Raw genomic sequence first — 24,441 nt, 5'->3', positions numbered from 1 at the left:
TGGGTTATCAATAAAGCAATTATTTCGTTTGTTCAGAGTAATAAACATTTACGCAACAGCTAAACAACTATAATGATGAACAGCTGATGATGTTTATGACTGTCCATCTGCCTGCGGACTGCAGACTTACAGCTGGAACACACCGGGCGCGTAAGTGTCGCGTAGCGTAGATACGTGCCTGATCGTGCGCCTGGCCATTGATACTGGACGCGTATTTCACAAAGCGATCCTTCTCCTCTTAGCTCTAGGTGTTTTATTTTGAATGTGTTTTATTTTTGTAAATTATCTGGCTGCACTGTGGTCTTCCTGTATGTGATTACCTGCCTGGCTTGTGAAGGGAATTCTGTCTAAAATAAGGCCCTAAGGCCTGTTAAATCTGACTCCAATTTATTAATTCCAGCGCCTTCTTACATCGGACTTAAATTTACCAGACCACAAGGATCAATCTGAGACGTAGAGTTCAGTTAAGCAACTTTCCTAAAGTCCAGAATTTAAGTTTACAAAACACAATTGTGGGTTCACAAAATGACACTAAGTTTCCCTAACCGCAGACAAAAATATACAGAGTTCAAGTCAGCAAAGTCTGTCAGATAATGAACACCGTCTAACCATCTTCCTATATTTTATCATCTTGCTTGAAGGCGTCCCCCTCCTCTCTCCCTCCTGTCTCCGGGCAGATTTTACAGCTCTCACATACACACAAACAGTGACCCAAGAGCCACCCCCACCCGTTCCACTTCTCAGTGTGGTACAGAAAAACATACACCTACATTCCTGGGCTATAAGGTAATCAAAGCTTAAGCTAACTATCTGTGTGTCCCGAGTCTATACATTATACAGGGAATACAACTTTAATACTGAGAATAACACATCTAGATTATAGAAATATTTCTACACTTGACACATATGCTCAAGTCCCGTGCAAGAAATAGAGGAGACGGCGTGAACGGACAGATTGGATTAAATGGGCGCCGAAATATGCTGCTGCTATACGCGACGCTTGCACGCCCAGTGTGTTTTGGCTGTTAAGCAGAACATTTGTACAGCGGACACTGTGATGCAACGAATGACGTAAGGTTAAAGCAACGCTGACCTCTTCTTCAGATAACCTCCGTCTCCCCCATAACAATGTATAACCAATCACCATGTAGTTCTCTACAGCACACAATCCTGCGGCGAATCACCAGATCGCTATTTTTCTGGTCTGAATGGGCCTTAACAGCTTTACTTGACTGCACTGAGACAATAGCATATTGTAATATGTTACTAGGCTAAATGACGCTGAATGATCAATATGCTTGCTGACTAGGTGGCTCGACCATTGGTTATGCTTTTGTCTTATTGCCATGCTAACTGCCATTCAACCAAATTACAAAACATATACAGTATTTCTTATACAGTATCTCTCTGTTTCTCGCCCCCCTCTCCCCAAACAGCTAGAGCCCAAGAGCTAGGTTCTGTGTGAGGTTTTTGCCTCTTAAAAGAAAGTTTTTCCTCGCCACTGTCGCACCAAATGCCTGCCCTTGTGGGAATTGTTGGGTCTCTGTAAATTATAGTGTGGTCTAGAACTACTCTATCTGTAAAGTGTCCTGTCTGTAATGATTTGACACTATAAATAAAACTGAATTGAATTGAACAGCCATACAAATAGTTTGGTAGTTTTATATTCGTCAAGGTTTTGCGGTTTGTGAGATTTCTGTTGTCATCGCAACACAATGGAAGGGAATAGAATTTGAACTGAACATTACACAAATTCAACAGCAATGTGTCTTTTCAAAGAAAATGTCCTGTTAGTCTGGATATTCCACAGATTTTGTAGTGAATAGTTTACACTGGAACTACTTCCTATTCAAGGAATACGCCAGGAAAACATTTGACAGCGTGTTCTGTGGATAACTAATAAGATTGCATTGGGAATTTTTGAATTACAAATTACAAATACAACTAAAACTATCTGCACTGCTGGAAGACACTGATGGTAAGTGTGTATGATGTTAATGTAGGGTAAACTGATCCTTCAAGCGTGATTGAAGCAGTAGCACTGTTGGGATACTCGCCACCTGGATGTCTGACCACATGGTTGAATGACTGGCTAGCCTGATGGCCATTGGTGGCCACTTATCCACCCATTATCACAATCAAATCCATCTGTCCACTAGCAGAACACTGGCAGGTATCGTCCAACACTTTGAAACAGGGTAAAAATACACATACAGTATGATATGTAATATGCATGGCGAGAATGCCTCTGCAGTCAAGAAAACGCAGGTCTGGATAGTGATTCAATTATTGGCTGTTTTCTGGCAAAATGTCAGTGCATATTCCTCTGACCAACTATTGGAAATCCTTACACACACACCCACACACTGCAGTTATTGATTTTAAGTCTTTTTTGTGGTCTGAGATGGGTTTGCTAGCGCCAACTCATATCAGCTACTTAGCTGAAAGCAGCTACCTGATAGGGGGGGAAAATGAGCTGTGAGACATCAATGGGGTTGATACAGAGACGGTGATGAGGACAGAAAGGTTTTAAAGCCACACATCAATCAAAGGAAGAGTGGCAGCAATATTTTCATTGGCAGCTGCTATAGTTGCTGACAAAAAACAAATGGCCCGGGACAATTTTGGCATGGGTGTTAAAGTACAAAGGGCAATTTTAAAGGTGCCATGGCATGAGAATTTCACTTTATGAGGTTTTTTAACATTAATACGAGTTCCCCCAGCCTGCCTATAGTCCCCCAGTGGCTAGAAATGGCAAACCGAGCGCTGGGTATCCTGCTCCTTATGAGGTCATAATCATGGCTTTCAAACGAGCAAAGTGGCAGTTGGTCAAGGCCACACCCCCACCCTCCACCTTGCCCCCCCCACTCTCCTCCTCAATAGCTACAGACACAGTAACGGCACATAGTAAGGAAAGCTCATTGTGGGACTGGCTCTAGTGGCTGTAATTCTGCACCAAGGTTGAATTTATATATATAAAAGATATTTCAGATACAGTATTAGGGGACCACTAAGGTCTATATAAAAGAGACTTCAGATACAGTATTAGGGGACCACTAAGGTCTATATAAAAAGACTTCAGATACAGTATTAGGGAACCACTAAGGACTATATAAAGAGACTTCAGATACAGTATTAGGGGACCACCAAGGTCTATATAAAAGAGACTTCAGATACAGTATTAGGGGACCACTAAGGCCTATATAAAGAGACTTCAGATACAGTATTAGGGGACCACTAAGGCCTATATAAAGAGACTTCAGATACAGTATTAGGCGACCACTAAGGCATATAAAAGCATCCAAAAAGCACCATGTCATGGGACCTTTAAAAGAAAAGTCTGAGTGAGCGACTGTATGAATAAAAAAAATAAAAGGAAAATCCAAAGTGAACTTTTTTTCTCCAAACCACATTGTTCCTACTATTTAAACTCCTTCTGGGGTGAATCATAGCTAATATTTTCTCCACTAGATCATATCAGCTTCACTACCATACTAACTACTCCAATGTGCATTACACAATGCATTTGATCTGTTATCGGCATCCAAATTCTAACACTTATTAAGCCACATGAAAGCCTTTGGTCTGAGCCTTTATCCCTTAAGATATCTCACAGGTCATCTGGTAAACATTCTGACATGAAAAAAGGGGCTAATCTTATAATACGCCACCAATAATAACGTATGTGCCAGAAGAGATTATCTCCACTACATAAACAATGATTATGTTCACTTACAAATGTCACACGACAAAGGACTGATGGCAACAAAACAACAGTAGTTACGTAAAAGGGGGACAATGAGAGGAAAAGTTTATTTGGGGACAGGTCTCCTCGTTATAATGCTCTAGTACAATACATACAATTACTGGTTCAATTTGTTTCCCGTGTTAATGTGGTGGAACTCATTTTAACCCAGACTAAATGACTTGTACACATTCTTGTTGCCTGATTCATTGTTGGACACAGAACAACTGTTTTAAGAGATTTTGAGTCATGACGACAATGGATCACATTTCCCACCTTGAAATGCAAAGTATTATTTGGGCCTGAGTTCAGTTTTCAAAACACCCTGAGCCACCACCCAATGAAGATACGTTAGCTTGCAGTCATTTGCAAACTGAATATGTAGGGCAACAGTTAATACAAACAACGCAAATTTGCTGTCCCAGTTAATGTCAGTGGATCATTTCCAAAGTTGAATTTTGTTTTTTCTTCCTTATGGAGGATTCTTTATGGTTTCCTAGCCTCTATCATATCTATCAAACCAGGCTATATTTTTGAAGTTTTAAAAATACTAATCAAACAACATGAACAAGGAGTTATTTTAATTAAGTCAGTGAATTTGTTTCACTTCAGGGCAGGCTTTGGAGGAGATGGATCAGCTGAGGTAAAGGGTCTCTCCCTGGGGCAGCACTCCTCTCTGGAGGAGCTGCTGATGAAGGCCGCCGCATTCCTGTGTTTTGTCAGCAGGTCATAAGTCATCTAGGGTCTCTCTGAAGGATTAAAATTGGCTTAGGCGAGACGTACACTGGCAGCTAAAAATCCTATTATTTTGGCTTTGTGTGTGGGATAGATCTGATGTTTTTTTTTTATAATTGTATAACAATTAACAGATAAAATAAGTGTAGTATTTTAGTGTTTAAAGTAGAGATGTTCCGATATCGATACCAGTATCGGCGCCGATACTGCCTAAAACGCTGGTATCAATATTGGTATCGGGAAGTACTGGAGTTTATGCACCGATCCGATTCCACGTAATAAAGCCCTAAAGAAAATCTACGTTAAAGTAGTTTATTTATGTTCTTTTTCCGTTATAACTGACTGTCAAACTGGAGAATAAAAGAAAGTTCTGTGGCATTCATTGTTTGTATTTGTTCATGTTTTACAAAGAGTTTAACCTGAGCCAGACCGACAACAAAGATAGAAATAATATCACATCCATGCTGGTAGTATACAATTGTTAAAACATAATAAAATATGTGACACACTGGTATCGGATCGGTACACGGTATTGGCCGATACGCAAGTTCAGGTATCGGAAAGGGTATCGGGAAGCAAAAAATGGTATCGGGCCATCTAAAGCTATAGTGCGTAGTTTCTGTCACCCCCACGAGGAATTCTAAGTAATGACAACAAAACCGTCGGTGCGTCCACATGATACAAGCCTTCTGTGATCGCGCACACGCCCCCACCCCTCCTCCACACAGTTGCTAGTAGCCAAGGAGGACACGGAGGATTAAAATAACATAGACTCTTCAGAAGAGGTCATTATGTTCTCTCAAGTTTCTGTGCGGGAAAGTCACCGGACGACACAATCTTCTGAAAATAGCCATTCTGAGAAATCCAGAGAGAGTTGTGTGGAGCTGATAGTCTTAATTAGCTTTGTAGCAACTCATTTGGCAATGGCTTGAATATAACGGACGTTCATTAATATCAAAAAGTTACGCACTAAAGCTTAATAACAACACCAATTTCGGTGCCACATTTCGGTACCACTTAAATGTCTGCGCTGCTCTCTGATGCTCTGACACAGACGGTAGAGGCAACAAAAGATTGCTTAGATACTTAAGTTTCATTTTATCTCCAGTATGCACTGCTCCGGTTTTATGAAAGAGGCGACCTGGAAGTCTGTGTCTGTGTAAGTGCTGCTGCTTTCAAGTGCCGCTCCTGTCACAGCGCGGAGCAGGCACACTTTGCTCCTCCTCCCCTCTGTTGTGTTTTGATGTTGTACCGTCACGTGACTCAGCGGCGCCGGGCAAGCAAGCAAGCAGCCAGGCCCGGCAGCAGCCAGCAGCACACACACACACACACACACACAAGCAGAACAGAAGTACAATCAAAGGAGAAATTTTATTTCATTTTTATATTGTAGTTTCGGAACACGCTACCTGAAAAATATAATTTGTTTTGTTACTGTTCTATTGTTTCTGAACTAAAAATATTATTATGATAAAATTATTTTCTATTTACCTTTAAACTCTGCCCAAATTCTGTCTTAGGTTTTAACTAATTAATAATCCAAACGAAAAATCACAAAAACACTATTCATTCACTATAACACATTCATTTAGATTTAGCACCTTGATGATGCATCCACCTTAATAATAAAAAGTATCGGTATCGGCGATACTGGCCCTGTATTTACTTGGTATCAACACCACTACAAAGTAGCACATGGTCACTGCTGTTGTTGGGAAAACAACACAGACGGGACTAAATGGTGTATTTACTTAAAACTGGCAAACCTTGTGGTGCATTCAAAGTTATTTTAAAATACCCTTTTCTCATCTGTTTTTGTCATTTAACAGGAATTTACCGTTAACGGAAGTTATTATTCTTATTACATTTTTAATAAATAATTTAAATTTTTCCCCTTTTTTGTGCTGATCAGAAAATTGATCTGATCCATGACTCAAAACCGTGATCCAATCCGAACTGTGAGTTTTGTGATACGTTGCACCCCTAATATCATTCTTCATGTTTGCATGTTAAGCTGCAAATTGGGACTTTGCCTGCCGAGCTTTGTTCTTGGCAGTTATGTCACATAAAAGAGAAAACATAATAGAGGGCAGATGGTCAAGTAGGAGCTGCTGGACTGAGGTGTTACTAAGTGGTACCAGTCTAGGGTCAGAGATCGTGTCATGCACCAGTCTGGTACCTCCATCTCACCCACTAATCAAAACCTGCCTAAGCCCACATGGTGGAGGAATGAAGTTTTCACTAGGTATTATGTAAAAAACACATGCTTTACGTCAGGAACAAAAGAAAGAATGGAAACCCTGTTTATGCCAAGTCATGAGGAAAAACGAGCAGGAGAAGGAAAAGGAGATTTGACCTACAGGTGCCCTTAAATTAGAAATAATCATATTTGAATGAATAACAAAGTGATGTCCAGATTAACGGCAAGAAACTACAGTGAAGAATACCAAGTGGGAAAAATAATGGGATCATATTAGAGTGTATATTATAAAATATGAGAGCATTTTAGAAGCCCTGTTTAGCTTTCACTGACAAACTGACTTTATTGACCCTCCTGAGTCAACACTTGGCTCTATTGATTGGTTGAAGGTCTAGTGACTGGACATCATTGTTGAGGCTTGCAGACTGGACAGACACAGTTTTACGAGGTGATATAAGGCATGAAGAAGCAGCCTTCAGACTTTGGCTCTTTATTCAGGTAAAATAACAGAAACGAATGAATGTGTCAACTGGGGGACTGAACATGGGGACTTGGCTTGGGAACCGGAGAGTCGCCAGTTCAAGTCCCCAAACAAACAAAGTACAGAGTGTGGACTGGTAGCTGGAGAGGTGCCAGTTTGCCTCCTGGGCACTAATGTAGGGGGATGTTCACTGCTGGTGGACGTGCCTGTATAAAAATTGAATGTATGTGACAATGGTTTTGTCCGAATATGTAGGTTTAATGCTATAAGTGGTAAGAGTAAGAAAGATTTTTTTAGTCGCTATGTAAAGTCAAGTGTGTTGCTTGTTAACCTGCTGTTACCTGTATGAGCATCCAAAAGAACTGACTGAGGTGGAAATAGTGAGAGAAGAGGGCCAAAGCAGCACAGCTGTCCTCTGAAAACATCCGGCCACGGAAAGCTGACACCAGGAAACAGATCTGTAGAGAAAGAGAAATGAAGACAAATTTAAAATCAGTTACCATTGTGTGTAAACAATCATCCTTCAGCCTATGAAGCAGCAGCATGTTGCATCATGGCAATTACTGAACAGTATGCACACAATCTGCTCTGTTTGGAGAACACAGTGACTTTTTCATGACTAACACATGGCACACTTGCTTGCACGCAAACAGGCGCAGTACTCCTTGCAGTGTCAGCAGGTCATACTGTGTAGGAGGCGATGTATTGCTATACATTTTTAAAGGAGAGAGCAGGATGTAGATAGCCCTCCTCCCAAAGAGAGACAACCTATCCTGCAGACCTGTTACATCACCATGCAGCAAGCTATGCAGGCGGGAGCAAAAATACAAACATCGACAACATAACAACAGCTGACCAATGTGTGCCTTTCGTATCATCCAACACGCACAAAGATTTGTACAAATGTATGGGTGTAACACTACTCCACATAATAGAATAAAGACCATTGCAGATTCACTGCGGAAAACAGCCTGTTGTCAGTGTGTGTGTGTGTGTGTGTGTGTGTGTGTGTGTGTGTGTGTGTGTGTGTGTGTGTGTGTGTGTGTGAGTGAGATAGAAGGAGAGAAAGGAAGAGAGGGTTTTGGAGGCCAAAATTCAATCTGTAACATTGGAGGCAGGACTGTGTGGAAAACCCATGAAGGCAGCAGAAAATACTGTTCTGCTGTCCATCAGAGAGCTACCTTAACCTCTGGCACTGAGCGGTGCCATCGCGGCCGGGGCAATTGTTACATAACCTACAGCCTGTCGGCACGCTGCCAGTGCCATGGACCAGAAAGCGGGTGAATGGAGGGGAGTGGGAAAGAATGATAACTTGGTGCCAAATGTCACTTAGATTATATCATTACACGGAGCAGTCAGGGACATACAGTAGCAGACAGAGCTTCAGGTAAAAACGGCAGACTATATTTTATTGTAATTTTGGGGGAGGATCTTAAGAGTCTTATTACACACAAACTACATACAGTAATTATCTCTGTAACCTCAACAGTCATGTGAGTTCACTTAAAGCCAAGCAAATGGTTATGAAGACAGACAAGATGAGCTCTTCATATCTCCAAAACAAGCTAATGTATACTGTTGGTATAGTTCTATGGTTTCGGCTAATTTGCTTAGCTACTGTAAATAGTCTCTATAGTAACCAGGTAAATAGGCATTGTGAGCAGATAAATTACCTGTTTTCCACACTTATATACAGGCACACACAGCTTATATTTGTTTGGCTTGTCTTGTGTTGAGCTCACTCATAGTGAAGAATGATATTAAGTGACATGACATTCGAATGACACCATAAATCTTGCATATTTAATTGGGGTGATGTCAAGGCAGTCACCCCTTAAAAGTCTTTTCTCTTGGGTGCCCAGATAGCTCAGTTGGTAGAGCGGGAGCCCATATATAGAGGTTTACTCCTCAACGCAGCGGCCTATGGTTCGACTCTGACCTGTGGCCCTTTGCTGCATGTCCTTCCCCCTCTCTCTCCCCTTTCATGTCTTCAGCTGTCCTGTCAAAAATGCCCCCCAAAAAAGTCTTTTCTCTACAAGCTTTGTCTTGAAGTGTATTTTCTGTCTTTGTATCTTCCTCTATGTAGGTTTCTTTTTCCTCTGGCCTATTTTCCTACATTACGAAAACCCCTAAATAACCATTCCTGGATTTTCCAGCTCTTGCTAACCCTGACTGCATCCTCCTGTTGAGTAAGGGGAAAAGTCAGGGCCTTTTTTTAAACAAGAATCATGACTCAGTTTCCCATCAATGTTTCAGGCCCTGCAGTTTGTGAGTGGGAGGGATGGCACAGGAAGGAAACTCGTGCCTGAGCTGCCTGGAATCGTGCCTGAGTGGAGAAGCTGTTCAGGTAGCTTATGGGAACAAAGATTATGCGGCGGGGTTGTGTGTTTTTGGCAGTGAGTTAGCCTCATTTGGCCAAAGGCACAGTGTGACACACCATCTAGCCTCTCAAAAGCAAAACAATGGGGTACTACCAAGCGAGAAATGCTAAATAAACTGCAGGACGCTGGACACATCATCATAAGCAAGCATATATACACGCATGTTGGTTTAACACAAAAGGCTCTAATTTTGTTAAATCAAGCGTAAGGCACAGTCAAGTGTGGCGTGCACAAAAAGGGTGGCAATACATTTTTGGGGCAGTGTGCACCAAAGGCACACATGGAATTTGAATGGGTTAAATTATCAGTGGGTGTATTAGCGGCTACTGATAATCAATGCCAATCACTCTCAGCTCATCTCTTTGTCTCACCTCATCTTTTTTTTTAATGATTATTTGACAGCAAAGCATTCTCATGAACGGGTTTGGATGTCATATGACAACGTATGCACAACAATTTGTATGATATCCGACGCAATCCGCCAGCTGGTCACCTCACGACCAGTCACATTACCTGACAGACGCCAAAACGTGACTGTGAGCTGGGTTCCAGTCACTGTGAGGTGATGGCCCTTTCAGCGGCCGTTGCAGTTGAGTTTAGCCGACAAAAGGTGACTGTCCTGCGGATTGTGGTTTGGATTAAAACGGCGCTCCCCTTAAGTAGTACTCCTGGGACATGAAGACCCGTTTTCTGGGTAAAAGTCTTGTGTTTTGCTTCTACACTCATCCCCGGACACGAACTCCGCTCCACCGCTTAAAAGCCCAGTGTTTCATAACACACCCATCCACCCAACCTCATCCCTACACGGACCTGGATGGTCTTCTACAGCGGCAGTCAATGTGGTGCACACAGTAATAAATAAGTGGAATACATACAAATTACAGTTCATTACGTTTCGGAGCTATGTACAAATCTTTCATAAAAACAGCCTGATATTTGGGTTGATTCAAATAAGAGTCGGCTGTATCAATAACACATACAACAACATTGTGAATACTGAAACACTAGTGACTAGTCTAAGTTTTAACATTACAGCTTTGAGCGATGCACCCACCCAAATTTACTACAGCCTTCCGTGACAAACCCTAATAACCACAGGGATAGCTATTGAACCACTGAAACTACTGACCTGTGATGAAACAATGACATAACAGGTAGAGAGAAATGGCCTTGTATAGAAAGGAGGGCAACGGGCTTAAACGGGTGTTCGTGTGCAGTGGTGTGAACAGACTCTCGAACAGGTGGCTGCCCCCGCAGATGTTGTGCGTGTGCATGTCTGTTTGGTTGTGTTCTTTATGGATTTGGGCTGGGAACTACCTGGCTCAGGTCAAGGATAGAAAGCCTGTAAACAGGTATGCTATATCAGTCCGGGTGAGGCAACAGGAAAGATGGAAGATTCATTTGATTAGAGCTGGTCACAATCTGCCTTTTCAAAAGTCCCTGTAGTCACACACAGGTACACACACACACACACACACACACACACACACAAGCACACTCTGACAGGAACTTGATCTGACTTTTTATTGCTGTTGTCCCTCTTACATAATCCTGTAGACCTATTGTCTACAGTCTGGGTAATATTTCACCCTTTGTGTCATATGGCTAAAATAGCAGGGCGGGGCATGAAACTGTGAAAGAGGACTTACAGTGTTATGTGGCTTATTTCCCTGTATGTGACATTAGAGAGGCTGGTAGATACACACACACACATACACAGACACTGTGCAGTGTAAGTCAAAGTGTTGTTCCAATCAACCCGCGCCATCAGGTTTTCTGTAAACAGACATGTTAGGCTGCTGCTGCCATTAGCTAGGGCAGTGTAGAAACAACCAGACTGTCACGGGAGGCAATTTACATGGGAAGCTAGAAAAAAAGCCTCCAAATACCAACAGGAAACTGATCTGCCTCTGGAGTGTTTATTCCTTTCTGTGGTGTGTACCAAGGCAGTTCCGCTTTGCCATTTAAATTCGTATGTTTATCTAGCCGTACTACGCTATGAGGCAAAAAGCTAAAATTGTAATAAATGAGGTGAGTTTGTGGTTAGAAAGTACATAGAAGCTCTCAAAGAATCGTCTAACATTTCTCTGCAGTAGTGGCAGCGTGCGTGTTTGCTTGTGAGGAATCAGTACCAAATGAGGCCCCTAAACCTGATTTTGGAGGAAGAAATCATCCCAAACTTCCTGTAATCTGAGCATGTCATAAACTGGAACCTGCCAATGAAACAACACCAGTGAAGACAATCTCCGTTCTAAATCTAGTGTGAGATATGGGGTGTGACAGGGATGAGGGAGGTACCCACCGTCCCTAGAGCTACATTACACTAATTACACACAAACAAAACTGGATGCAAACATACAAAAAGAACACAGTAATCCATTTCTCAAGCCACAAATCTGCGTTAAGGTCAAGCTCTGTGGTTTTGAAAGAAATCTAAAGTCAGCAGCAAACTATGTTAAAGGGCATGGGTTGATACGGATATGGCCTTTGTGGGGGGACCATTAGCTGAGACTAGCTTAGTAGGTATGGAGGCCACAGTCACAACTGTGGCCATTGTTCAGTCCATTGTGAAAATAACACAGGTACATCAACACTGTAGTAATGATGACCTGCCACAGGGATAGCTTAGTAGGGTGGGACAGGTGTGGATGTGGAGTTGATCAAAACCCTACCTACTGCTCTGTCATTTTGTCCCCGGGCCACCTTATCTTTTGTGTAAGACACCAGGAGTCAAGCTGTCTAGACCCTCGGGCTAGAGACATATTCAAAGCAGAGACTGGGAGGTGCTCCAAGACTCTAAATACAAGTCATGCTAGTGAGGTGTGTGTGCTATGTGTGTGCCTTCGTATCTGGTAAAACAGGAACCACCAAAGCTCACACGCATTATGCCTGAATGCAACACATTTATTACCCCATTGTACAAAGATTATATATCAAGATTCTGTCTCACTCTCATGCGATTTTGTTCGCACAGGAAATTGCTAGAGAAATAAATTAGAGAGACAGTAAGACATGTAGTAAAGAAAGGGATGTCTTACTATTGGAGACAGAGGCCATGAAACAGCCCTTGAGAATACAAATAACAAAGCTGAAAACAAAGCAGCTCTACTGCTACACAGTGTTTTTGTGGCCTTGTCATTAGGCCCAAGACCTCTGGCCTGAACTATTGGTCCATCTCCTAGGCTAAATATCCAATCAGAGATCTCCCCTTTGTGTTGTGGCCCTGAAGCCATCACTTCACTGCTGTTGTTGTTTTTGTTCCAGATCTACTGCTGCCTTGGGAATGATTGTACTTATCTTTGACATAATTTAACCTCACTTTGATATGACAAGCTAAACCGAAATGCTTGTTTCCCAACCTTAGCTCGGCAGTGGTGAATGATAAAGAAGATGATGGCAAACTGGCATAATGCCAGATGGCCTCGAGATTACTGAAACACGCCAGAGACATTAGGAAAAAATAATTAAAACCACTGTATAGTAGCAAACTAAATAAAGTTAGCTATATCATAAAGCTACACCACTGTTTAATTATGAGGCCTAACAAAGGAGAATAGAGAAATGCTGCAAAAATGAACTGCACACAGTGCAGGTGCAGCTACTTCTGCTGCTGGCTGCAGCTCTCATCCTCACACTGAGTTCTGCTGCTGATCGATAGCCCTGTGTGCTAATGCTAAGGTAGCTAAGTGTATCAGTGTGGCTAAAAATAGCATATGCCTGATGCATTACACCACTGAGGGAATGGCGGCCTTTGCTGCCTGCCTGCCACACTATCCATCTAGACTCTTGTCAAAAACACTTAACCTCCACCGCTCCTCTCATTCAGCCTTCCTTATCCCATCCTTTTCCCTCTACCCCTAACTCTCGCTCCATTCCCCGCTCCACCCTTCATCTGATCTACCCCTGCTCCTCCTCCCTCTCCCTTCTCCTTCACCTCCCCCTTCTCTCTAACAGCTACCGGTCTGATCTAGCTGGTTCCAGCCTCAGCCTGCACCCTGGGTGTTTCCTCTTAAGCCTTTGTTCAGAAAGACATAAAGCAAAAGGAAGGGAGAACGAGAAATATGATATCATCATTTAACCCTCATCATTGTCTCACATGGGCAATGCTCTCCTATTGAGGAACTTCAGTCATTATTACTATCAATCTCGCCACCTCTCCTCATTCACAGCTGACCAGTTCACACTATTCTTGTAACCTTAGCAAAGGCAGCTTTACTATGTCAAATTACATATTGCAATTATGGATAGAGTACAACCACGGCTGCTTTAAATTGAGTAATGTGACCGGCAACATTATAAATTGAAGAGCCAGTCAACCTCATTTTTTTCTTGCCTTACACTATTCAGTATGTCCAAGCATCATCAGTCTCCTCACGTGCCGCAGCCTCTCAGTTCAGGCGTGTGTTGTTTACGTGCTGAAGCACACGGGACAGGCAGTTGCAAGAAGCAGGTCACATGAGGGAACGGCTGATAGGTGGGTCAGTGGGCCAGTGTGTGTGGAGGCGGAGGAGAGGTAAACAAAGTGATTCAAGGGCATTTGCTGCCAAGACATATGAGGTTGTTAAAATAAAAATAATTATTTGTTACCTATTTGCACTATTTTTCAATTTATAAAAGAATGCCTAAAAAGCCGTACACCATTTGGGGAAAAACAGAGAAAAAAGAATCTGCACGTTTTTTACTCCATACCACCTAAGAGGGAACAATTGACTATTACTATTTTAAGTTACATAACATGTAAGTATGGTAGGTGGTTGGTGTAAACAGTAGGGGGGGGGGAAACAATCGATACAGCATAGCATTGCGATATTTTCCATGGCAATACTGTATCGATACAAAGACGCCAATTATCGATTTATTATATATGTGTTGGTCAGTTTGTCTGCTGGACAATCCCATTTTGCAGCAATAAAAGTGAAGTGAGATGAAAAGATGTTGACAAAGTTTCCTTTTGGGGACATTGGTAAATATTTGAAGTTGGAAAAAAGGTAATAAATTGCAAAATATTGCAATAATGTCGTATCGTGACATAAATATCGTGATGATATCGTATCGTGAGGCCTCTGGTGATTCCCACCCCTAGTAGACAGCATTACTAATCTTTAATCTTTCGTTATAATATGCTGAAGTAGAGTTTCCAGAATGAATGGGGATTTTTTTTCCAAGTAACAGAACTTTTGCACCATTGATTTGCAGTCCAGTCCGAGAGACCGAGGGGAAATTACACAAAGTTGAAGTTATTTTTAAAACCTCCCAAGAGCCATCCCCTGCTCTGCCTCTGGTGTGAGCTGCTGCATCACAGCTTAGCTAAGTGTCTAATGTCACATTTGAAGGGAAACGCTCAAGTCTTTAACACAGCCGCTGTTGCTGTCCACTTCAACATACTGTGCGTGTGGGCAAAAAAGCAGCTACCTAATGTAAGATCAGAGTGTAGAAGTAAAGTTCACAGCTGTTTTGGGTTCAAACTCTGACTGAGGCTTACTTGCTGAGCCAGCTGTTGGCAAATAAACATATTTTCTGAAATATTCCCAGAACAAAGGATAAGATTAGAGCCTGCATGTTTTGGAGTTTCAATGTGATCCTTTGTGACACAGCAATACGAGACTGTCAGCACTTTGAAGAGTATGAGGCAGCTGAAACAAGTTTAAACGACAACAAGTGGACAGTGTCATTAGTGTCAATTTTGCAAGTCGATGGAATGCGGAAAATCGAGAATATCCCAGAATTGTTCGGTGTAGTCTAAAGCTTTGAAGGGAAAACTAATAAGTGGTAACATATTGACATAGTGACTTGTACTGTGTATTCCCAACAGACTAAAGAGAGAACATGTAGATAAAAACTAGCCAATGAAATTTGTGCTGTTGCTGCATCTCCTACAAATGTTCATGCTCAATCCGAGACCAAAGCTCATGCTAACTCCATGCAGACGATGTCAGCACTACCACCCACATGAAGCACATTTAGGTGCATTCCAGCAGGCCTCCTCTCTTTTCACCCATTCGCACTTCAGTCAAAAAGGGCCTGCTGCTGGAAAGCTGCAGCTGCTTTCGATCACAACAGGGCTGCTTTCAAGGAGCCTCTTAAATTTCCTTCCTCAACATCTGGTGTGTAAACCAGTCTGGAGACCAGACAGAGAGATTTTGGGTCGCGACTCGAGGCACGAGACGCACGCACATGGATTCTTGTGCACACACACACAGCTATAAAAACACAGTAGCCAGCTGCACAAGGTCAAGCTCCCTAAACACACACACTCAATGGGTCTACTTTGCTCCATCACAGACATCTGTGTGGGCGTATGTGCTTTAGTGCATACATGACATGGGTGTGCACCAACCTACAAATAGACTTCTACGGTCTATTGCAATGGTTTGACCATTAAACAAACATCAAACTTCATGCTATTCTGGGTCAATTAAAGAAACGCCACACAGCAAAACATCATCAAACACTTTCAATTCACTTACAAGTCCACGTCAAGTCTCAAGTCATTTCTTTTTTGTCAAGTTATCAAAACAGTGACTCGAGTCGACTTAAGTCCAAGTCACCAAGTCCATAGTCTATATCCACGACGTTCCACTTCCAGGATTGCTCCGTTGCTGCCAGAAATTCCACCGGATGTCACTCTTTTTGGCCAGATGTCTCTTACCTTCCACTTACTGTGTTGGAATTTTAAACTCTGGTCGAGGACTATGGTTAACTGCTCCTCAGATCTCTGCAGGGTAAATCCAGTAATCCAGTCATTCAAAATAATGTAAAAGTTGATTTATATGAGCTCTTCAGCAATTTTTCAGAGGCTCGTTTTTTTTTTATCTCTTCCATGAACGATCGGCAGGTGTGCGTGTACAAGCGCATATTCCCCTGTTATCGTCGACGGTAGCTTTGAACCTCATGGAATCCAAAGTCTGCTTGACCCTTACACAGACCTTTAACTTCTGAACTTGGTTACTGTTTGCATAGTCTATATCGACGACGTGTCACTTCTGGGATTGTTCTGGTGCGGCTGGAAATTCCTCCGGATGTCCGTCACTACCTTTCTTTGTGTTGGCGTTCTAAACTCCGGTGGATTTATGAGTACTACTGTTAACTGCTCCTCAGATCTCTGCAGGGTAAATCCAGACAGCTAGCTAGACTATCTGTCCAATCTGAGTTTTCTGGGTTTTCTGACTGAAACAACTTTTGAACTTTTTGTTCCACCAAAACAAGTTCCTTCCCGAGGCTATGTTGCAGCGGCACCGGGGCTCCGTCCGGGGCTTAGTGAAGATTGTGATCGGTTTAAAAACAATGAAGAGATGCCAATAAACCAGAGCACAGTTTTTCTCCCATCCCGGATGCTTTGCGGACTAGCCAGACCCTCATTCGCAGTGCTGTGGAGTAAGGTCTGGCAATGCAAGACTAGTGCGTACTAGGGCTGCACGATATGTTGCGTCATCGTCTACATCGCGATGGGAGTATGCGCCATAGTCACATTGCAGGACGTTGTGATGTTGACGCTAAAACCTTTTTTGCTGCTTGATAGAAAAGTAAACTTTCACGGTTCTCCTTTTACATGATTGTTACCAGCCGACCCTTCTTCCCCTTTAAGACAGGTATGTGGGCAGTGTGTGTATGTGACGTAACGTTAGTCCGGAAAATTTTTTTGTGGGAAATGAGGCTCGCCCGTGTGTAGAAAAGTACCGTAAGTGGCAGCTGCCGCTGACAGTGATGCACATGCTTTTCCATGGGTGTTGAAGCTACAGTAGTCATTGTTTTATGACAAACCAAAATCTCCTGATTAATGCGACATTATCACGACGTCTCCCGGCCATTTTTCACCGCAGAAAGAGGCTACCAGCCAGGCTAAAGCTAATATAGTTAGCCTAAAGACGTACCACTAATCTACAACCGAAGTCTGTGTATGATGTAACGTAATTTACACTGATTTAAGTATTCTTGGATGCTTGTTACTAGTGTTTGACATGCAGGCTCGGCATGCACAGCCAACCACCAATAACAATCAATGTTGATCAATTTATCAAACAACCAAGGCTAGGCCCCGCTAGTCGACCACAACCTGAAATTTATGCAACATGCATGCATTATACTATCATTTACTTTAGCCTGGATTTATAGTATTATATGAATACAGTGGTGTCATGTCAGTCAACCGGTGTATTTAACTAACATCTAATTTTCCTCTCCAAAATCACTTCAGAAGAGTAGTCACAGCGCTTACTTGCTTTGGTGTTTGTTTGTGTATTAAAGTTCAACAAAGAATGGTTGAATATTTTCTATTTAGATGCACTCCGCTACATAATCACCCCAGTAGTCGTGAATGATTTATTATTTCCAAATAGAGCTATTTATGTCATCTTTATCCATATTGCAATATATATCGCAGGAAAAAAAATATCACAATGTCAGTTTTTTTCCAATATGGTGCAGGTCTAGTGCGTACATAAACAAACTTAATATATACAACATTAGTATTAAACATTAATATGAAGGACCTCTAAACTGGCACAAATTAGACCACTGCCTTTTGATAGAATTTTGCTTTTAGATGTTTTATTACAGAAAGCGTATGAAACCAATGACCAAATGCCTATTCATTCTGTCAGTGTGTTACTGAAGGAGAAGTAAGTACCCACGATATGTAACGTGTCTTTCTAACATATGCACAAATATGCTGATATGATTATGACAGTGCCATGCGAGTTACATCACAGGCGAGACTTAACCTACTTGCGTTTGAAATAAAGCACGCACAGATCTCTTTTATGGCGACCTGTTGCATTACTTCCAGATTGCCAGAAGGACGAGGGCAAGTCTAATCATATTGATCGGAAAGTCTACAGAAGCTAACGCGGACCCATTAAAGCAGCCTCATCCACTGCTGTCCAACAGGCCATCGATCCATGAGAGATCCCTTCCGTGCAAATTGGCTGGTCTGCAGCAGCTCTCCGTGTCTGTCAATGGGTAGCCGTGAAGCTAATCAATTTGTGAAGAGTCTGATGTTAAATACTGTAAGCTACCATTCATGCCGCTCCTGCACAAAAACCCACGATAAACTGTGCTTTGGTACCGCACTGTGTAATTTAGACTTTATCAGAGCCACAGCTGTACTATCAAGCACTGTACAGCATTATGTCTCAGTTGGCTTCAACTACCAAACCCTAGACCAAACAGACTAAATTATCACAATGCTTGGAAGACATCCCTCCCGTTGTAATTTAACTGCAAACGGTTTTGCAATTTTGTGTCAAGCAACTTAGATTAAATCTGCACTCTGAACTTGTTGCCCGTCCGTTCAGGTTCTATATACTGAGGGGGAACGGTGGTTACAGCTTAAATGGCTCTCCAGTTGAACTCCTTCAAAGAAATAAGAGCAGGGGGATTTGACTCAAACTGTTTCCTTCTAAATATCAGTGCAGCAATTTCTTCTTCAAAAAAGGTCTAGTCATAAAAAGGAGAAGAGCCCAGGGGAGTCATTGATAAGACACTTCATCCACATGTCCACACAAACTTGGCCCTAGCTGTGGAGCTACAGTGCCCCCTACAGGTCAAATGGCATAGAGATCTGTGTGTGTGTGTGTGTGTGTGTGTGTGTGTGTGTGTGTGTGTGTGTGTGTGTGTGTGTGTGCGCGTGTGTGTATATACGGTTGAGTTGGTTAAAAGGGTATGTGCACATACGGCCATCGGCGCATGCTTATGTATTTGTGTGCATTCATTAGTGCAATGCATATGCATGTTTCATAACTACGACATCGTGGAGCTGGCTCCGTTTCTTAACAATATTGTAAACAACATCTATGTGTGTGCATGTATATGTGAGCACATTCACATGGGATTTGGGTGTGTATGTGTTTACCTGTGTATGTTTGCCTTGTGTTGCCTTAACGTTTTTGTCGCTAAGATACATTTTGTCTCTGAGCTAATGCTCTGGCAATCAGCCGCAGACCTGCTGTTGTCCTCATCTTAAACTCAATTACTAAATGATCTTCAGGATGAGAGATTCCAGATTTAAACAAAGCTAAAAAGCAAACCGACAAAATAGACTGGTTACAATTTGCCGATAAGCCACGAACAAAAGGCCCTATAATAGATAGTTCCATTTGATTACCATTTGCCATTTCCTTCCTCCATTCAACATTTCCTGATTCTGTGAGGAAGTTAGGCGACTCCTTTTCTATTTCAGGCCATTAAGTTGACATCACAGAGCTTGCTTAAATCCCCTCATTCTCTCTAATGTCGCAGTTTAACAGGCATGAGAAAAACCTCTAAAGGCATTAAAGACTTTCAACAGAAGCTTCACAAATAATTACTTTTTGTCAATATAAATATGAACTGTACAATATAGGTCAAAAGAGACAGCATCAATGTGAATATGCTGTGACGTACCGGTATGTTACAACTATAGGACACATGCAACCTAAACCAGAGCAAACATCAAGCTAGAATGGCCACATCACTGACCTAACAGTTTTTGGGTAAACTTCTCTAACCCTCCAAGGTTCACTCCGCACAAAGTTTTGCCAAAACAAGCTGCTAAAATCCAAAAATAGAGCAGGATACTGGGGACTTTGACAACTGTAGGCTCCTACTTTGTTTATCATTTACAACGTCAGCAGCCTGGTTGATAAAGTCCTTGATGACAAACTGAATCACTCCACAGATTTAGGTTAAAGGTGCCTGCTGTTGCACGGAGAGTTCAGAAAGTAGAGCCCTGAGTAAACCAACAGTTTAAACCGATTTCTGTTAGGGCTAGACAGATTGTCGGCTGATTATTGGTCCCTTTTTTGGCAGTTTGCAGATTATCTGTATAACGTTTTAATTGCCTGATAACCGATAAAGTTAATGACTTAAGAAGTGTCGGCAACAGCTCTGTGCCTGTCTTTCTGCTTCGCTTTCACTCACCACTGAGTTTGACTTAATGTCCCGCCCACAACACTATCTGACTCTCTTTTACTGGGGATTATGTTGAAAGTTTCTAATTTATTAAATAATTGCTTAAAGCATTTAAACAAAGCTTTGTGTTGGAGTTTGTAACATTCCAAAATCTTAATTTTGACTTAAAGATTTTCACTTTCACTGTAAATGCATATCGGTTCAAATGTTGGTTATCGGTTTCATTAACTACTAATAATCTGTATCGGTATTAGCCTTGAAAAACCAGTATCGGTCGATCCCTAATTTCTGTATGCCAGTACATTTAACACACCTTTGTCTTACTTATATTGTTGTCATAATAACATAGGATTATAGGGATGCCTGCAAGTGATACATGATATAATATATCATATAATAAGCCCTTGACTTGACACAAGTGATATTACGCCGGGACACCTATCTGCTAATTGTATTATCTTTATCCACTGAAGCAGGTAATGACTAGTCATTGTGTTACAGCTCGAGGGAAGTAACTAGGTCATATCTGTATATAGATTTTGTTAACTCAAGAGATTCTGTTAAGTGCCCAGTGAACAGTGAGCCTTTGGAATATACATTGCATACAAAAGTAACTTAGTACATATTGCAGCTTAATAACCAAGTTTATGTGAATCTGTATTTAAGTATCCCATCACCTCAGCAATAACTGCCCTAGCCATTGACAGCTTGCAGGATGTGTGCTGTCTTGTGTCACACAGCTACCAGACAAGGCAGACAGGAGCTAACTGTAGAGGCCCGATAAAGGAGAATGGCTACTGTGGCCTCCTGTTGCTGTTTACTGTGCTTTTTCTGGAAATAGATGAAAGTTCATGGAAGTGCTTTTAGGGTCACCAGCTGTTAGGACAACACACATTTGGCAAAAATGAGAGTGTAACTTCCAGAGTCCAGAAAAGGCGGAGTCTGCTGCAGCACAAACTAAAGTTGGACCAATATCATTAATCCAACTTACATTGCACACACAAACATTAATTGCTTGCAACATATGAAAAAAAAGCACAGTATATGCTCAGAATTACTGCAAATACTACACAGCTGAATGGCAGTAGGTCTGTCCATCCATTACAATATCTAACTATAAATCGAGGAACCTCTGTGCGTGTGTGTGTGGGTGTGTGTGTCTCCTGCATGTGCAATACAGCAGCAGGGCCAGGGAGTTGCTACATCTCTAGATGGCGGCTCATTGACTGTGGTTCACCAACTCTGCTCTGCTACCAACGGAGAGCCCAAGCATGTAGTCACAGTGGCCAACCAGTGTTTTGCAAAAAAGTGATCATCCGCTAATAAGTGATTGCTATGCTGTCTACCCTGCATCCAAAGGATGAAATTAATCGTATACAAACATGTAAGATGAACGCCCAGGCTCTTGGGCTCTCCAGCATGTTGGTTTGTTGCCAGCGGTTGCGCACATTTCTCCGGCCGTTCTAAGCGCAGTAGCGGCTTCTCCAGCAGGCTGAACAGGGCTCCTTGCCGCGCATGATTTAACCACGCTTATAGTTAGATAAAGTTGTGAAAATACAATACTGGGAACCAAGCAATTGGCCGTTACGATCAGGCACGCACTCCTCACGGGCACTGCACTAGTTAAATAAAAGGAGTTAATGACTGAACCTAACCAGTTTCATATTATTGGTCAAAAGTTTACCAAGGGAACCTGTACTGGACTGGCAAAGATGGCTCGCATTAGCAGAAGATTATATGTGTGTGTGTGTGTGTGTGTGTGTGTGTGTGTGTGTGTGTGTGTGTGTGTGTGTGTGTGTGTGTGTGTGTGTGTATGTTTGTGTGTGTGTTTGTGTGTCTAATTTTAATCCTGATGGCAACCTTATGATGTAATCCAGATAAGATTAATGTCTGACCACCCCGGTAGATAAATGACTACACCGATTAAGGAATAATTGCTGCCTTTAAGGTATTTGTGCAGCAGTACGTGGGTGATTGCTACAGAGGATGGTTACATTTCTATTACAAACATAGATGAAAAAGATGTTTGCACATATTGTATAAGAGTGCACCCCTTGTGTCAGGAAAGTGTTTGATTAAACAATTTAGTTGAACATTACATTATATCCTCATGAGAAGGTATGACATTAACTGAGCTTTGTTGCAGATTTTGGGTTGATAATGTATAACCTTTGTGTGAAGTTGATAAGTGCAACATAATGCAACCTGATTAAGCACTAGGCTGCCGACAGGTGTGAGTGTAAGTCTCAGTTCCTTTCAGTGCACTTTACTATACTGTATATCAATGCTGCACAAAAGCTGACCATGATGAAGATAAACAGGCTTAGACAGACTACAGAATACATGCCACATGACATCTCATTAGTTTTGAGATATAAAATGTCACACACCTTCTAGGGCCGTGCATTCCTCACATTTTAATTGTGAGTAATTTGAAAAAAGCAATTATTTTGCACATTATGTTTTGCAAGTAAACTCAGATTTTTGTCTCGTGTTCTGAATGAAATAAAAAAAAAGTTCAAAAGGGAATTTCACAGTTCAAGGTGTTTTCACTGTTGATTTGTTCAAGTGTTTCACTGTTTTCTAAGTTCAATAAATGCCACATCTTTCCAAAAGTCAGTAAGTAATCGTGTTAAATAATCATTAATTTATGTTGACCAAAATAATTGTGATTAGGATTTTTTCCATAATCGAGCAGACCTAACACACACACACACACACACACACACACACACACACACACACACACACACACACACACACACACACACACACACAGAGAAAATATTTTCCTGGAAATAAATGTGTTGGGCACATTTGATAGGTCTCAAGGAAACACACAACGTGTTCTTGGGAGAAACACTGAATGTAAACAGAACTGTATCTACAAGGAAACACCACGGGGTACTTTAAAGGACTAGCAGTCATTCCATCGTTGATGAGGTTATCACACTTTGACACTAAGGTCGGTTACACACTGGCTGCGTGGCGTGAGCGTGGCGTTTCTGTTGCGTGTCAGCTGCGTGGATTTTTCTGTGTCGTTACACACCAGAAATGTGTCTGACGCGGCGCTGCTAGCCTTGTCTGGACACATGGATGTTTCCCATTGATAAAATGAAATACCATGTTAAACATAAATATATACTGATTTGATTACAGCAAAGACAACGTCGGCAGTATTGACGGCAAAATAGGCTACAGAATATTTTGTTCTGTATTGACTGGTGCAATATTAGAAAATCAATTTTTTTTTTAAATTAGATTTATATCTGCATTTATATCAAAACCTAGAGACTTTCAAACATCAACATGTCATTTATTAATATGTATTTGTGTCTAAATGACATATAAACATCTTTTCTTATTCTATTTTGCCTGGAAACGCTTCCAACACGCTTGCGTGTCGCGTGAAAAATAGGCGTTGGTTCTATTTCTAGCAGGCACGCGTTTTCGTGAGACGCGCGTCACGGTGCCAGTGTGTGAGCTCTAACCTGTTAACGTGGGAGCCGAAATATAAACGGACACGCCACGCAGCTGACACGCTCGCACGACGCATCCAGTGTGTAACCGGCCTAATGTTCCTGGCATACATCTGGATGTTTAGTGAGTCTCTGACAGTAAGTTGAGTGTCTGTAACCAGTTTAGGGATACACAAGTGAACACATGTGAAAATGACATCATAGGTCAAACTGATGAGTCACACAGGATGTGCCCAGCCACTCTCACAGAAATAAAGAGAGAAGGAGAGGGAGAGACACAGTGAGAGTCTTTTTGCAGCTTGTAATGTCACAGCACCCAGCTAAGCCCAGCAGCGGCCAGAATGATGAAGGGGACAAAGAATAGAAATGGAGACATTACTCATCATTTTGTGAAGTAAAGGCCTGGTGAGAGGAGAAGAAAAAAAAAAGCCAGAGGGGCAGAAAGAAGGATGAAAGTATAACAGGAAAATGATGACATTAAAGAGAATTTACGTGCAAAAAAAAAAGAGAGCTATTTGTATGGTTTAGCTTCA

General features: G+C 41.8%; 1 protein-coding gene across 1 annotated transcript in view; it reads right to left on the bottom strand.

The window, feature by feature from the left end:
• adgrv1 (adhesion G protein-coupled receptor V1) overlaps positions 1–24,441 on the bottom strand; it is a 172,231-nt gene that overhangs the window by 35,801 nt on the left and 111,989 nt on the right. Inside the window, exon 89 of the mRNA XM_028577354.1 lies at positions 7,503–7,619. Coding sequence (XP_028433155.1) covers positions 7,503–7,619 — 117 coding nt within the window. The remainder of the gene's footprint in view (positions 1–7,502; positions 7,620–24,441) is intronic.

Source organism: Perca flavescens, chromosome 5 (genome assembly GCF_004354835.1).
Source record: "Perca flavescens isolate YP-PL-M2 chromosome 5, PFLA_1.0, whole genome shotgun sequence".
Taxonomy (NCBI): Eukaryota; Metazoa; Chordata; class Actinopteri; order Perciformes; family Percidae; genus Perca; species Perca flavescens.
Note: the sequence above shows the minus strand (reverse complement) of the source record. Positions and strands in the feature narration are given on the sequence as shown.